At 43.7% G+C, this 16,017-nt stretch overlaps 1 protein-coding gene across 3 annotated transcripts; it reads left to right on the forward strand.

The window, feature by feature from the left end:
* The first annotated feature begins 631 nt into the window (after nt 1-631).
* Nucleotides 632-13,706, forward strand: LOC129713222 (R3H and coiled-coil domain-containing protein 1-like). Of its 3 annotated transcripts, none has more exons than XM_055662152.1 (10): nt 632-789; nt 2,922-3,108; nt 4,144-4,281; nt 5,158-6,079; nt 8,069-8,247; nt 9,179-9,249; nt 10,275-10,370; nt 11,318-11,458; nt 12,874-12,914; nt 13,552-13,706. In XM_055662152.1, the coding sequence occupies exons 3-10, from the start codon at nt 4,277-4,279 to the stop codon at nt 13,573-13,575; spliced, it is 1,479 nt and encodes a 492-aa protein (XP_055518127.1). In that variant the 5' UTR covers nt 632-789; nt 2,922-3,108; nt 4,144-4,276; the 3' UTR covers nt 13,576-13,706. The 3 variants fall into 3 exon arrangements, with proteins under 3 accessions (XP_055518127.1, XP_055518130.1, XP_055518128.1); XM_055662155.1 differs by having other exon boundaries at nt 2,958-3,108; XM_055662153.1 differs by lacking the exon at nt 632-789 and adding an exon at nt 2,030-2,222.
* The last annotated feature ends 2,311 nt before the right edge of the window (nt 13,707-16,017 follow it).

Here is a 16,017-nt window from a genome sequence, read left to right on the forward strand (position 1 = left end):
AATCTTCAGATCTTTGGAGATTATGAGACTGAAGGGTCCCGACCTGAAACGTGATCCATCCTTTTTCTCCGGTGATGCTGCCTGACCCGTTGAGTTACTCCAGCGCTTTGAGTCTATCTTTGGCATAAACCAACATTTGCAGTTAGAAGGTACACAGAATTGCTGGAGAAACTCAACGGGTGCAGCAGCATCTATGGAGCGAAGGAAATAGGCGACGTTTCGGCCCGAAACGTCGCCTATTTCCTTCGCTCCATAGATGCTGCTGCACCCGCTGAGTTTCTTCAGCAATTCTGTATACCTTCGATCTTCCAGCATTTGCAGTTCCTTCTTGACAACATTTGCAGTTCATTGTTTCTGCTGTCAAGCTTGATGGGGGCCAGCAGAGTCTGAAGAACGGTGAAATACCACCTATCCATGTTCTGCAGAGATGCTGCCTGGCCCACTGAGTTACTCCAGCACTTTATGTCACAGATACTAGAGGAGCTCCTCTAGTATCTTTGCTTTATGTCAAGCTAGCTATAGGATCTTTGCTTTGTGTCCTTTTGCTGGAAGCCACTCAGCCACAGCCAGAGGAGGCGATGTAGGGGGAGTCGGTTTTTAAGTCCCCTTGCAGATTCCAATGCGTTGGTCCACCGCGCCGCCGCAGTAGGAGGAGATTGTAACAAGTGGAGCCGCTGTAACAAACCGCAGTGTATCTGTTCCCGGGCTGACATTGGGGTAGATCCGCACCTTTCCCTCGCTCACGACCTCGCAGGTCCCCTACCGTGTGGCTGACAGAGAATATCATCAGTGAGTTGTATATTATAATCAATTATGTTTCAATATTCACACATCTTGCAAATATCAACGAGGAGGGTTGTGTTTTTGGCGCTGAGACACGGGAGTGGTAAGCTGGTCACCTTTGTGGATGTATTCAGTCTGAAGAAGGGTCCCGATCCTAATTCTCATCTATCGGTGTTCCCCAGAGATGCTGCCAGGCCCAGTGAGTTACTGCAGCATTCTGTGCCTTTCTTTTGTAAATCTGCAGTTCTTTGTTTCTGGATTCAAGGGAGCACTGTTTGTGAAATGTCTTTGCCTCGTGAGATCTGGCATCTTGTGATCAGTCAGTGTTACCTTTTATTCATTCCATATGCCCAGAAGCGAGTACATTGTCCATAGTGGTCTCATGAGTTCTATGGGGAAAAATTACACAAAGTGTTGAAGTCGTTCAGCGGGCCCGGCAACATCTCTGGGGAACACGGATAAGTGACATTTTGGGTTGGGACCCTTCTTCAGACTTGTTTCTGCTCGATTGCTTTAGGGGAACTGTGTCTTGTCTCCTGAGGTGGGCTTTTCTGATGAGGAGCAATGCAGTCAAGATTCTCTGGAGAAGGGTGCCCGACCCAAAACGTCACCTGTCCATGTTCTCCAGAGATGCTGCCTGACCCACTGATTTACTCCAGCACTTTGTGAACTTCTGTGTAAACCAGAATCTGCAGTTCCCTGTTTCTACTCTTCTCTGGAGCACTAATCATCGTTGTCTAAAATGCAGTGGTAAGGTCTTTGTTTGTATGGTCGGTTAATTGCCTATTTAAATTATTGCAAATGGGATTTGATGGGCTTGTTTGAGAATGAATACATTGCAGTGGCCCAGGAAAATAAGGAACTGCAGATGTTCGAATCTTGAGCAAAATGCTGGAGTAACTCAGCATATCAGGCAGTATCTGTGGAGGGAATGGATAGGCAACATTTTGGGTTGGTCCCAACCTGAAACATCACCTATCCCTTCTCTCCACAGATGCTGAAAAGGGGAACTGCAGATGATGGTTTACAAAAAGTGAGACAAAGTATTGGGTTACCTCAGCAAGTCAGGCAGCATCTCTGTAGAACATGGAGAGGTGACATTTTAGGTCAGGATTCTTCTTCAGGCGAATGCAAGATCCTGAATTGAGACATCTCCTATCAATTCACTCCACAGATGCTGCCTGACCTGCTGAGATAATCCAGCACGTTGTGTCTTGTTGAGGCAACTAAGGAAATCATGGGGAAATGGAAATATTAATTTGGGAGCTGACATACATCTGATCGTCTGAATGGTCTCCATCTTGTTTGTTAGAAGATATGGCTGGGCACCATCACTTACTTGGAGCTGCTGTGGCTGACAACCTCTGTGTGTGGAGTGAGAATGTTCCCAAATAATCATCGGAATAAACCAAGCACTTAGAGCGATGCAGTATTACATGGTAGGATACTCACTTGAGTTTCGAAGGATGAGGGGGAAATCTCATATAAACCTACCAATTAATAAAAGACTAAGATAGAGTGGATGTGGAGGGGATGTTTCCATTAATGGGCAAGTCTGTGAGCAGAGGGCACAGCCTTTGAATAAAATGATGTACCTTGAGAACGGAGATGAGGAGGAATATCTTTAGCCAGAGGGTGGTAAATCTGTGGAATTAATTCCACAGATGTTGGTGGAGAGCCAGTTATTGGCTATTTTTAAAGCGCAGATTGACAAGTTCTTGATTAGTAAAGGTTACGGGGAGAAGGCAGGGGAACGGGGTGAAAGGGAAAAATAAATTAGCCATGATCAAATGGTGGAGAAGACTTGATGGGCCGAATGGCCCAATAGTGCTTCTCTGTCTTATAATCTTATATTGGAACAGGATGCTTGGTGTTCATGGTAAGGTATCCATAATGAAATTTAGAGTTATATGTTATTAAGAGCAAAATTCACTTGAATTAGTCATTTGAAGCAGACAAGCTGAATTGGGTCAAGATATGCACAAGTGCAAGAGTAACTCAGCGGGTCAGGCATCATCTGTGGTGAAAGCGAATAGGTGACGTTTCAGACTGGGTTCAGGCAGGTCTTCTGTTTTTTCTTACACATTGGATCAAGATATATTTGACCAATAATTAAAATGTTTTTCCTCCTTGTGCAGGGTTTGGACTTTATTTTCTGCAGTCTGTCTCTTTAGCGTTCTGTGGCCACCGTGTTTGACGTTGGCTAAAGCTGGCGCTGTTCCGTCTGGATGGAGTTTACCTCTCCAAGCAAGAGGCCGAATTTGCAGATAAAATATCCGAAGAGCTGGAATGCCTTCTTTCACAAACCGTTCATGATCCAAAAAAGTAAGCAGACCACGTTTTGCTGTCACATTCTGTCTTAGCCTGAAAATGTAAAGAGATGAAATTGATGGGGTGTGTTTTGGATGTGGGGGTTGCTTGTATGGTTCAGGTCACACAGTCTATTGCAGGGTGGCCATGCAATGCGCCTGCTCCTTGGACCATTGACAGTGGAGGTGCAGCTGTCTTGTTGGGGTCCAATGTCTAAAGAACAGCTCACTTCTACTTTACTTTCTACTGGAGCCCATTGCTTTCAGTGAGCTAGGCACCTCGTGGTCAGCACGGATTCGAATGGTGAGTAAAAACACTGTCCCACGGTACGAGTTCGTTCCAAGAGCTCTCCCGAGTTTTAAAAAAATCTAACTCGTGGTAAGCACGGAGAATGAATGTAGCGGGTACGTTGGAGCTCAGGGATGTCTCATAGCAGCTCGTAACGCTAACTGCAGGTAAGCACGGGAAGACTCGTGAAGATTTTTCAACATGTTGAAAAATGTCCACGAGATCCCCGAGTACCGACGAGTGGCCATTACTGTAAATCTCCGAGTTCGAATCAGGGCAAACTCGGGAGAGCTCTTGGAATGAACTCGTACCGTGGGACAGGGGTTTCACCAAGAAACACTGTTCTAGAGTAACTCAGTAGGTCAGGCAGCATCTCTTGAGAGAATAGATGGGTCAGTGCTGTCTGTGGGAGCTTGCTGTGCATCAATCAGCTGCCACCTTTCTTGCATCTCAAATGATGTCTTATTAGACGAGGTAGTCAATGATGCTGTAAAGAAATGTAGAAACTGGTTTGTAGAATGCAGGTGCTGGTTTACAAACAAAAAAAGTGCTGGAGTAACTCAGCGGGTCAGGCAGCATCTCTGGAGAACATGGATAGATAACATTTCAGGTTGGGACCCAAAACGTCACCTATCCATGTTCTCCTGAGATGCTGCCTGATCCGCTGAGTTACTCCAGCACTTTGGGTCTTTTTTTTTTTCGATGGACATGTCGGTCTTTCTTTCCAAGCTGTTGTTTGTTAAGATTTCCCTCTGTCTGCAGGGTGCTGCTATTCCCACCACTCCCAAGTCGTTTGCGTTACCTGATACATCGGATTGTGGAAAACTTTGACACTCTGAGTAGCTTCTCAGTTGGGGAAGGAGATGGGCGGAGGACTGCTGTATGCCTGGCTGAAATGAGGTGAGCTATGGGGACTGAGGGGAATACTTGGGTCACCTCTGTTCAACTGATCTCTTTGTTCCTCTGTGCCTTGCAGATTCTGATTTGTAACTTCCTGAAGAATGCTGTGAAATGGTTTTGTTTAGTTACAGCATGGATACAGGCCCTTCTGCCCACTGAGTCCGCACTGACCAGCAATCCCCGATGGATCTATTTCCATCCTGTATCTCAAAACTAAAAAAAAAAAAACCTTTTAAGGTTACTGACAGGATTTATAGGGTAGTTGAGGATAATAAGAAATCCCCCAGGGGTGATGTGATTTGGTACTTGTAGCCTGAAAGCGTGGTTGAGACGTGTCGGAAGGAACTGCAGATGCTCGTTTAAACCGAAGATAAACACAAAATGCTGGAGTAACACAGCGGGAAATGTCCTCAAAATGTCTAGAATCTCAACATTTATTCATCTTATTCGGGACATTAATTGACTGAGCATCTACAGTCATGTGGGGTCGAGGTTACCAGAGACTCACAAACCCTACAAAATAAATTTCTCCACATCTCAGCCCTATCAAGGTTACCTCCGTTCCATTTTACCTGTTGACTTCTGACTTCTCAGCCACATCAAAAGGTTCAACGTGTAGCCTGGGGAGATTGTCCATTCTGTCTAGATCTTTGGCTCAAATAACATACAAGCCATCAATAAATGTTGCTTGAAACATGAGATGATTAGCTCGTGAAGTGCTTCCTGTCCCACAAGGGAACTATTGGCAGTATAAGCATGTACTGATGACACAAGTGGGGTCAGCCACAGAGGGAAGTTCAGATGGGAGTATTTAATTTTCCAGATGCATATATATATATTTTAACATTGTTTTTTTCAAATCCCTACACTTGTCAGGTCACAGGCTCTGGATGAGAACGAGAGCAGTGTGAGCAAACAATGGAAATGCAAAGATGAGTTGACAGAGACGTGTGGACCTCTTCACGATGGGGCTTCAAGGAACCCAAACCTTGCTCCTGGTAACGACATATCTGGGAACAAGCCTGACAAAGCCAACCATGCGCATTGCCAGAACAGGGGGGAGACAAGAAGAGATGCCAGGTTCAATTACAAGAGGGATGGAAGGTACAGGAAACCCAAAAGCAGCAGGAACAAGGATGGAAGAGAGCCAAGAAGGGGTAAAGAGGAGAGGGACCAAACGTATGGACATGCTTTTGAAGATGAACAGCTCTGCTCGCTCACTGGTGGGAATGTAGTTCATGCAGAGGAAGGGAAGAAATACACGGTCTCAAACCTGCAGCATGAAGACAAGGCCCAAACAAATACACCCACTGAAGACCTGGAAGTTGGTACAACAGTGAATGAAAATCTTGAAGAAGCAATAGAAAAGGAAGGCCCAAGTTCAGATACTGAGTTGAATCACTCGCCTAGTGAGAAAAGAGCAGAGAATAGTCAACCAAAATTGCTGGAAGATGCCAATCCCTTGGTGGAGGATGATGAGACACCTCAGGCATCAGTGCACACAGTAAAGATATTGGAAGATGTTGGGTCCAGCCCAAAGGCAGAGATTAATCTTCAGTGTGAAGATCAAGCTGTGAATTGTGACCAGTCCCAGATGAGTAGCATTGTAGACCAGGCTTCTATAGAGAGCGAGCACATTCCGAGCAACATTCCAAGGAGCCCAGAGAAGAGTAACAACGTTGACAATGAGACGGACTTGTTGAAGTCTGGCGATTCCAAGGCAGGGGAAGAGGTTGGAGTGAAGACTGAGGAAATTGGCGAACATCCTCAAAATCCTAATGGAGATCTGCTCAAAGAGGTAACATATTTCTGTTGGGAATATTTCAGAATCTAAATGTGCACTAGGAAAACCTGGAGCCGTAACCAATTGGTATAATCCTCAACTCTTAAATTGATTTTAACTTTTACACACAAAGGGTTGTGGATGCATGGAACAAGCTGCCAGAGGAGATAGTTGAGGCAAGGACTATCCCAACATTTAAGAAGCAGTTAGACAGGTACATGGATAGGACATGTTTGGAGGGATATGTACCAAATGCTGGCGGTAGGACAAGTGCAGCTGGGACATGTTGGTGGGTGTGGGCATTTTGGGCAGAAGGGCCTGTTTCCACACTGTATCACTCTATGACACTATTCCAAGTTTGAAAACAGTTCCATTTTGTTGAATTTATGATTTTTTTGGAAGGTTTAAATAGAATCAATTGCATGTAGAAGGAAGCAATTGTGGATGCCTGTTGCGGAAGGATATTGGGTAGGACGGAAATTAGAAGTTTTAATGTGGGCTTTAAATAATGAAAGTGAATATACCTTATAGCTTAATTATTCAATGGCTGAGGTTTATCCATTATAATTATAGTATTCCTTAAGGAAATGTAAACTTGAACGATATTGCAGCAATCTAATTCAGTTTGGTCTTTATTTGTCCATTCTTCACTCTCATATCTACTTTCCCACTTACTAAACGTAGCAATCCAATTTTTTCCATAATTACCTATTTTCTTTGTTCCTACTTCTACTTTGCCAAGCTGATTCCTCACTCGTTTTTAGTGCAAGGATTAATTGCAGGGATTGTTTTGTGGTGCCATACCTCCCCCGAGGCAACGATACCTGGAACAAGGACTGGGCTTCAGTACTTGGAATGAAGAACTGCTTTGTCCTCTGAGCATCCCATCAGTAATACTGCCAGTTCCATGGGATTGCTTCACTATTTTTGCTTTGGATAAAGCATCATTCACAGTACAGGAGCATTAATTCCCACCTCAAATGCTCTCTGAAAGACGGTTTGTGGTAGACTGTGTGAAGCTTTACAAACCATGTGGTGAAGGTATTGCCTTGGGAATGTGGGCTAGAGACTTTGAAGATTTTTATCTAATCTGGATGGTTGCGATTTGGTGGTGGTAGTGTTCTTGTGCACCAGCTGCCCTTATTTCAAGTCTTAACTAGTCAGGTAGTTTATCAACAAAAAGTCATAGAACGGATGTTAAAGCCTCAGAGGAGCTCGATATAAACTATTGATGAGAATTGTTCTTGGAATGATGAAGTATTATGAAACGGTGAATCAGAAAGGCTGGGGTTGTCTTCTTTAGACCAGCGTTGGGGAGGGGGGAGCCTAATGAGGAATATTGACAGAGTGAACAGGGGGAAATGTTTTTTTGAATGTGTTGAAGACTGGAGATCCAAGTTATAACATAAAGGGGGAAAATAATTTAGAGCAAGGTGAGGAGAGTCTCGCATGTGGTTAGAATTTGGAATGCACTGCCAAATAGGTGGGGGTGCAGTTTTTACTGTGACATTCAAGAGGTACATGCAATGCTACAAGAAAAGACCAGGGGTGGAACTAGTGAGTTTCCCTGGCAGGAACACAGTGGGTCAAATGACCACCTGCTGGACTGTAACATGGATCCTGTGATTTTGATATTGGGTATAAATAAAGTTGAGGTGAGGATCAGCAGTGATCTATTTGAATCATGGAAAATGCTTGAATAGTTAGAGAATATTGTTCCCAATCAGTGCAGATTAAATGCAGGTACACAAAAATGCTGGAGAAACTCAGCGGGTGCAGCAGCATCTATGGAGCGAAGGAAATAGGCAACGTTTCGTCCCGAAACGTTGCCTATTTCCTTCGCTCCATAGATGCTGCTGCACCTGCTGAGTTTCTCCAGCATTTTTGTGTACCTTCGATTTTCCAGCATCTGCAGTTCCTTCTTAAACAGATTAAATGCAGGTTCTTCTGGTTGGATGCGATCTATATTTCTGTGTTCTTAAGTCAAATTTTTGATTGATGCAGCTTTCGTCCTGCGTGTGGGAGAGCAACATCAGCATTGAGCACCCTCAGTCTGACTATTCCACTTACCTCTTGGGGGAACCGCAGACATACGATGTGGATTTTGGACACATCATTGAAATTTATGACTTCCCACCACACGTGAAAACCGAAGACATTCAAGAGGCTTTTGCCAGCTTTCGGTAAGTACTGAGATCCATTCTCAACGCTTCTTCACTGAGTCCGGGCAGGAGTATCATTGTGGAAGTAAACAAATTGAGATTAAATGAGTGCAATCACAGCTGCCAACATGTCCCATTCCTGTCACAGTACAATGTTCCATCATCAACTAATCATACCTCCAGAGCAGGCACGTGCCGTGAGTAATTAGACAGGGTGGGTAGTGGCTTTAAAAAATCTTGAAAACCGCGCATGCGCAGATTGTTCTCTCGAATTTTATCAAGTAATTTATCTTCAATAGGTCCTATCTCTTAATAAAGTATTTAAAAACATATAGCTCACAGAAATTTACTTACCATATTATTTGTACACAAAATCCATTCTTCTCCCCTTGTTTCCTGTTGTACCAAGCTGTTTTAAACGTTCTAATTATTTTTGTTCCTTTGCGCTGTTGTAGTTCTTTATGTTGCGTCGTTGGTCGGCCATTTTTAATTATTTTGGTCTTTTCCTCGTAAGTTTGCTTCGAGAAACTCTTCAGGTAATCACTATCCATCTTTGAAAACCCCGCCAAGAAACTTGCGCATGCGGAGTAGGCAGGTGCGCAGCGCAGCACATGCGCGCAGTCCACGGTGTAAAGGCAGAATTTCAGCTGACATCCTTTGGAGTCGGAATCTGCCTGGTTCTAGGGATGGTGATGATCTGTTGCCATTATTTCACACAGAGCTCTCTCCATGTGAAAGGCAATATTGCACCCTTCATTATGCCAACCAGTAAGTTGATTTGTCGTTGACCTTGATGTAGGTGTCAACTGGTGATGCCTACAACATGGCTGTCAGTTTTACCAAGATCATCCATCTATTTCTAAACCGATTCAAAGTGTGCAAGTGTGAACAAAGTGTGCAAGTGTATTTCCAAAATGCACTATTTTCTGATACTTGTTTTGACATTTTCCAGTGAAAAAGGCTTCAGAATAAAATGGGTGGATAATTCTCATGCTTTGGGAATATTTTCAAGTCCAGATGCAGGTAAGTGTCTATGATAGATACGGTCTTCTCCCCTATAACCCAGATAGTTGCCTAATATCACTACAGAGAGTTATTTGAGTTTTGAATCATACTACTACATGAGGACTGGGGTTCAAAGGAATCTCATGCTGCAAAGTTTCCTTTCAAATTTGAAATCTGGTTCTATCTGGATATTATTGTTAATGACAAATGCATTAACCACATTGCAATTGTGTGTATCTATACAACCCTCTCCAGTTTTTACCTCGTAGGTACCCAAGGATGGACTATTATCTCAAGGTAACACACAGTCCCAGCATGCCAACCCAGATTTAGAGTGATAGACTCATACAGCACAGAAACAGGACCTTCGACCAGCAAACCCCTGCTGCCCAAAATGCCCAATCAATGCAAGACCAAGCTGCCTGTGTTTGACCCGTATCCCTCTAAACCTTTCATATCTATGTACCTATGTTGTTATAGAACCTACCTCAGCCATCTCCTTTGGCAGCTCGTTCCATATACCCACCCACCACCATATGTGTGGAAAAAAATTGCACCTCCAGTTCCTATTAAATGTTTCCCCTCTCACCTTAAGCTAGCAAGACTTGAAGCCTTGAATTGCTCTTGTGCAAGCGAACCATCCCAAATTAAGACCCCCCTTAAACATAGCTCTTTGATTTGTGTCCTAGCCTCTTATGTCGAATGCTACCATATATTGTTTGACAACAGTCCAACGAAAGACCTTCAGACGTTTCAAATGAAAAACGTTATAATTTTGCATGTTAGTCTCTGCACACTGGCAGCCATTCTCATGCTTGCTATTTCGAGATTCTTAACCATCTTGTTATTGAATTCCATCAAAGATGTGCACATTTGGAGTCCCTGTTAAATGTGAAGCTTGCTCTGTTGAAAGGTCGATGTGGGGAAGAGTGAATGGCAGTGTTTGAATTACGGATTTCACAGGCAACTCAAGAAGCCGCAAGGCAACAAGCAATGCTTTTCCTTGTATGACACTAAGTAAATGTTTTTTTCATTTCTCTCAGCCTCTGAGGCTCTGACCATCAGCCACGAACTGTTCAAAACACAGCCTTTGTCTCAAGCAACAAAACAGTCAAAACTGAAGGTTTCCAGATGTTCAGGTAAAGGAACTGGTTTCTTTGTGTCTTCAAAGACATGCAATTATTACAGTATGTAGCGAGACCAGTAAACCATCTTCATGTTGAATGGCCTTCTCCAAAACCATTTCCTTCTCATCAATATACGTTTCGCGTTTCGAAACCATCTTTCAACTAAGATGTCAGACCAAGATACTTGGTTTAGTTTTGAGATACGGCGTGGAACTAGACTCTTCAACCCACCAAGTCCACACCAACCATCGATCACTCATTCACACTAGAGATGAAAAGTAGACAAAAGGGTTTTGACCCAAAACATCACCACCTATCCATGTGATGCTGCCTGACCCGCCGGGTTTTCTCTGAGAAATTTGGTTTCCTCTCACACTCCAAAGTCTGAACTTAGCCTCATCTGTGGCAGCCAAACTCATTTCTTCTCATCCTTATTGCCAATACGTTGTATAATGCCAGCTGAGAATCCTTGCTTGAGTTTCTAGTGGGATCTGAACCCTACTCACAGATGAGAGGGCCACCAACTAAACCACTGCTGACACATTTTGGGACATCTTGAGAGTGTAACTGAAGGTTAATACAAGGTTCATTTGTTTCTCTGGAGAACGTGGATAGATGATGTTTTGGGTGGGGTCTCTTCTTCAGATTAATTGAACTGGGGGAGAGTGAGTTGGTAAAAAGGTGGGAGTGGGACAAAGCCTGGGAAGTTATGTGGATACAGGGATTGGGAATTTTTTGATTGGCATGAGGGTGGTGTGAGGCTGGAGATGAAAAGTAGACAAAAAGGTCTTGACCCGAAACATCACCAGCTATCCATGTGATGCTGCCTGACCCACCGAGGTACTCCAGCATTATGTGTCTTTCTTTGGTAAACCAGCATCTGCAGTTCTTTGTTACTACTTTTGGTCATTCCGGTTTGGGAGAATTTGGAAAACACCACTTTGATTCATTGCTTGCAGAGTTCCTGCAGCCAGTGAAAGAGAGGGCACAGGTCAACACTGCCATTGCCAAGCGTTTGGTCAGCAGGGCACTCGGGTTCCAAACCACTGAACGCAAAGTGCGGCCTGATCCCAAGCCCAGAAACCTGAAGGAAAATAAAGGTGCGTATCAGTTTGTCCAGGAATGTTGTTCTCAATTCATCACTGTTCCCCAGATGCAAAGGGTCTAGAGAAGAATTCTTGGGAAGAATTTGGTTACATACAGACTAGTAATGGGATTTGAGGCTCTAGATCAGTGGTTCCCAACGTGGGGCGTACGCCCCACAGGGGGGCAATTGGATTTTTAAGGGGGGCAATTGAGCGCGACTGAGGAAGTCTGGATCCAAATTTTCGATCTTTATTTTTTTGGATTTTCCATCAGGTAAACATATGTAGTTTATGTTTCAGATGTTATTTTGAGTAAATAATTTTTTTGGGGTAAAAAAGGTCTTTATTGTGTAGTTATTAGATAATCACCACAATGTTCTTTTGAAGCTTGTTTAAACCAAGGTATTGGCGTTTTAAGCTTCTTCAGCTGAAACAGAGTTCACTTTTTAAATGATGAGAATTGTATATCACCACATGGGGGGGGCATCAGGATTTTAGAGGTGATTAGGTGGGGCATGGCCAAAAAAAGGTTGGGAACCACTGCTCTAGATCAAAGATACTAAGGAGCTCCTCTAGTATCTTTGCTCTAGATTGAGTACTAAGTATTCCATTGTATGTTTCTGACTGTGCTTGTTGAATAGGTTGTACTATCTGTGAAACTTGTCTTTGGTGATGACATGGACATAAATGACTTCACAAAATGCTGGGGTAACTCAGCAGGTCAGGCAGCATTTCTGGAGAAAAATAAAAGGTCACCTTGTATTTTTCTCCAGAGATGCTGCCAGACCTGCTGAGTCTCTGGTCTGAAGAAGAGATCCGGCCCAAACCTTTACCTATTCTTTTCTCCAGAGATGCTGACTGACCTGCTGTTACTCCAGCATGTTGTGTCTATCTTCAGTATGAACCAGCATCTGTAGTTCCTTCCTACACTAAATGACTTCACCGCACCAATAGGATCAGGGAAGTTCTTTCTGTTCTCTGGTGCAATATGTATCTCCAAATCATTATTACTTAAAGAGAATCCAGTTGCATTGGCATTTGTCGTTGCATGTTGCATATTTCATAACAGTGACTTAACTTCACAGGCACTTCATTGTCTGTAGAGTGATGTGAGATAGCCAGATGCAAATTGGCACAAGAGACCATTTATCCCTACGTGCCCACTCTGCTGTACAATGTAAGATACTGGAGGAACAGTGACTCAAGCGGGGGTGCTAAATAAATGTACATTTATGAAGGCAGCAGGCCAGCTGGGAATGCATATGGAAGATCAATAATCACTATGGGAATTTGCTAGACCACATGAACTTTGTGGGAAATTTTGGTCTCCTAGCCTATGGAGATAATGAGGAGGAATTTGATTTTGGGAGGATTGGCTTCATCAGTTGCTTCAACCCATCCTCATCCCATGTTTGGTTGTGTTCTTCTAGAGCCACCGCACAAGACTGAAGAAGATGCAGACAACACACTGGTATGTATCGATGCCCAGCCCGAAATCTGATGGGAACCATTGTTACGATCTGTGCTTGACCAAACACTTTGTTGTTTTTTCGCTTGGTGCTGGGTCCCAATAAGCTGCTGTATTCATAGAAATGTGCGATGGTCTAGTCATTTGATTCATTGAGTCTGTGCAGGTTTGTAAACGTAGGCAAGAACAAGGTGGAAGTCTCGTTGTTCTTTCAGAATAGTTCCTCGGATGGGGTCACAAAAGACTAGATGCGGGAATCGTGAGCAAAACCTAAAAAGGTGCTGCAGGAATTCAGGGGTCAGGGGAGGGAATGGACAGGCAATGTTTCGGACTGGGAGTCCGAAGTAGGGACCTGACCTAAAATATGCCCATCCATTCCCTTCCCAGATGTTTTCTGACCCACTGAGTTTTTCCAGTACTTTATGTACTGCTCAGATTGGGTTTTGGTTAATGACCTTCTTGATGGATAACTCTTGGAAGTGCCCCTCCCCCCACCCAAGTACCACACTGTCATTGCTAGCCTGGATTTCTGAATATATGAACTGAACACAAAACCTAGTTTCTTAGGCCGACTGACAGGATGAAGCTAATCATCAACATAATATTCTGCTTTATCCCCTTTTTGTTTTTGCTGCTGCAGAATTCTGGCTCTGATCAAATTTGAAACACAAGGTCTGGACAAAGTCTGCGGTGAAGAAGATGCTGTGTGGATAGTTCACATTGAAGAACTGCTGTGTCTTTTGTAACAATAGACTGTGTACTTTGAAGCTGGATTAAAAGTTACTTTGGACTGGAGGATGCTGTGGCATGAGTTTTGTGTTCAGGCTGAATGTCTTTCTTCACAAAGTACTTCATTCACCACATATATGGCCCCGTATTTTTTACTAGCAGCGATCTGCAATTGGTTGTGGAATGAGGTGGAATGTGGGCTTTGCCAATTATATTTTGTGGTTTTAGTAAAATAAATACCGGGGGTGGCTGCGGGGGATTGGGGAAGAGCAAGTAGGGAAAGAGTAAAAAAACAAAATGCTGGAGTAACTCAGCGGGTCAGGCAGCATCACTGGAGAATATGGATGTGACATTTTGGGTTGGGACCCATTTTCAGACTGATTTACCTAGAATATGCTGGATGAGGTTGAAGCCTCCTATTCTGAGCTGCTTGATGTGACTCCAGATTAGTCTCTGTCAGAAATAGTTCTATGTTCATAAGTCATTAGGTCTTAAGTGGTAGGAGTAGAATTAGGCCATTTGGCCCATCGTCTATTCCGCCGTTCAATCATGGCTGATCTATCTCTCCCTACTAACCCCATTCTCCTGCCTTCTCCCCATAACGTTGGGCACCTGTACTGATCAAGAATCTATCTCTGCCTTAAAAATACCCACTAACGGCCTCCACAGCCTCTGTGGCCAAGAATTCCACAGATTCACCACCCTCTGACTAAATAAAATGTTGGCTTAAAAGAACTTCCTTTAATTCTGAGGTTATAACCTCTAGTCCTAGACTCTCCCACTAGTCTCCACATCTACTCTATCCAAGCCTTTCACTATTCTGTATGTTTCAGTGAAGTTCCCCCCCTCATTCTTCTGAACTCCAGCGAGTACAAGCCCAGTGCCGGCAAACGCTCATCATAGGTTAAGCAACTCATTCCTGGAATAATTCTTGTAAACCTCCTCAGGGCCCTCTCCAGAGCCAGCCCATCCTTTCTCAAATATGGTGCTCAAAATTACGATATGATACAATAAAACTTTATTTATCCCGGAGGGAAACTGGTCTGTCAACAGTCACGACACACAAGGTACATGAAAAACTTGAAATTAAAAGTGAAAAGAAAAATACAAGACACTGTTGGCTGGCTGCAGTGTGCACAGTGCCTTCATCGGAACAAATGAACAAACAAACACAGACTTATCCCCTGGGCAGAGGATTCTAAACGATAAGGTGGAGTTGCAGGTAGATAGGGTGGTCAAAATGACATTTGGCACATTGACCTTCATCAGTCAGAGTATTGAGTATAGAAGTTGGGTGTTGCAGACAACATATGCAAATAAGGTGTTGGTGAGGTTGCATTTAGAGTATTGTGTTCTGTTCTGGGCACCATGTTAAAGAAAAAATGTTGTCAAGCTGGAAAGGGTACAGGGAACATTTGCAAGGATATTGCCAGAGCTAGAGGATCTGAGCTACAGTAACAGGTTGAGTAGGCAGGGACTCTATTCCTTGGAGTGCAGGAGGATGAGGGGTGATCTTATAGTGTATAAAATCATGAGAGGAATAGATCGGGTCGATGCACAGAGTCTCTTGCCCAGTGTAGGTGAATCAAGGACCAGAGGACATAGATTTAAGGTGGAGGGGTACAAAATGTAAGAGGAATCTGAGAGGTAGCTTTTTCACACAAAAGGTGATGGGTGTATGGTACAAGCTGGCAGAGGAGGCAGGGACTATCGCAACATTTAAGAAAAAGTTAGACAGGTACATGGATAGGACGGGTTTGGAGGGATATGGACCAAACACAGACAGGTAGGAATAGTGTGCTGGGATACGTTGACGTGTATGGGCAAGTTGGGTCAAAGGCCTGTTTCTACACTATATCACTCTGACTCCATAATAAAGTATCATTCATTCATATCACAGATATGAGGACCTGCACTCCCTATCTCTGCAGCTTAAAACACACTTGGTTTACTCACTTTTCCAGCTCTTATGACGCTCCATGATATCAAGCATCAATTGTTATTATACAATTAGTTATTGTCATTTGAACCTCAATTGAATTTAGAAACATAGAAAATAGGTGCAGGCGGAGGTCATTCGGCCTTTCGACCCAGCTGATGATCCCCTATCAAAAACCCATGCCTGCCTTCTCCCCATATCCCTTGACTCCACTAGCCCATAGAGCTCTATCTAACTCTCTTAAATCCATCCAGTGACTTGGCCTCCACTGCCCTCTGCGGCAGGGAATGCCATAAATCCACAACTCTCTGGGTGAAAAGGTTTTTTCTCACCTCAGTCTTAAATGACCTCCCCTTTACTCTAAGACTGTGGCCCCTGGTCCTGGACTCGCCCAACATTGGGAACATTTTTCCTGCATCTAGCTTGTCCAGTCCTTTC

The sequence above is a fragment of the Leucoraja erinacea genome, chromosome 35, assembly GCF_028641065.1.
Source record: "Leucoraja erinacea ecotype New England chromosome 35, Leri_hhj_1, whole genome shotgun sequence".
In the NCBI taxonomy this organism is placed as follows: domain Eukaryota; kingdom Metazoa; phylum Chordata; class Chondrichthyes; order Rajiformes; family Rajidae; genus Leucoraja; species Leucoraja erinaceus.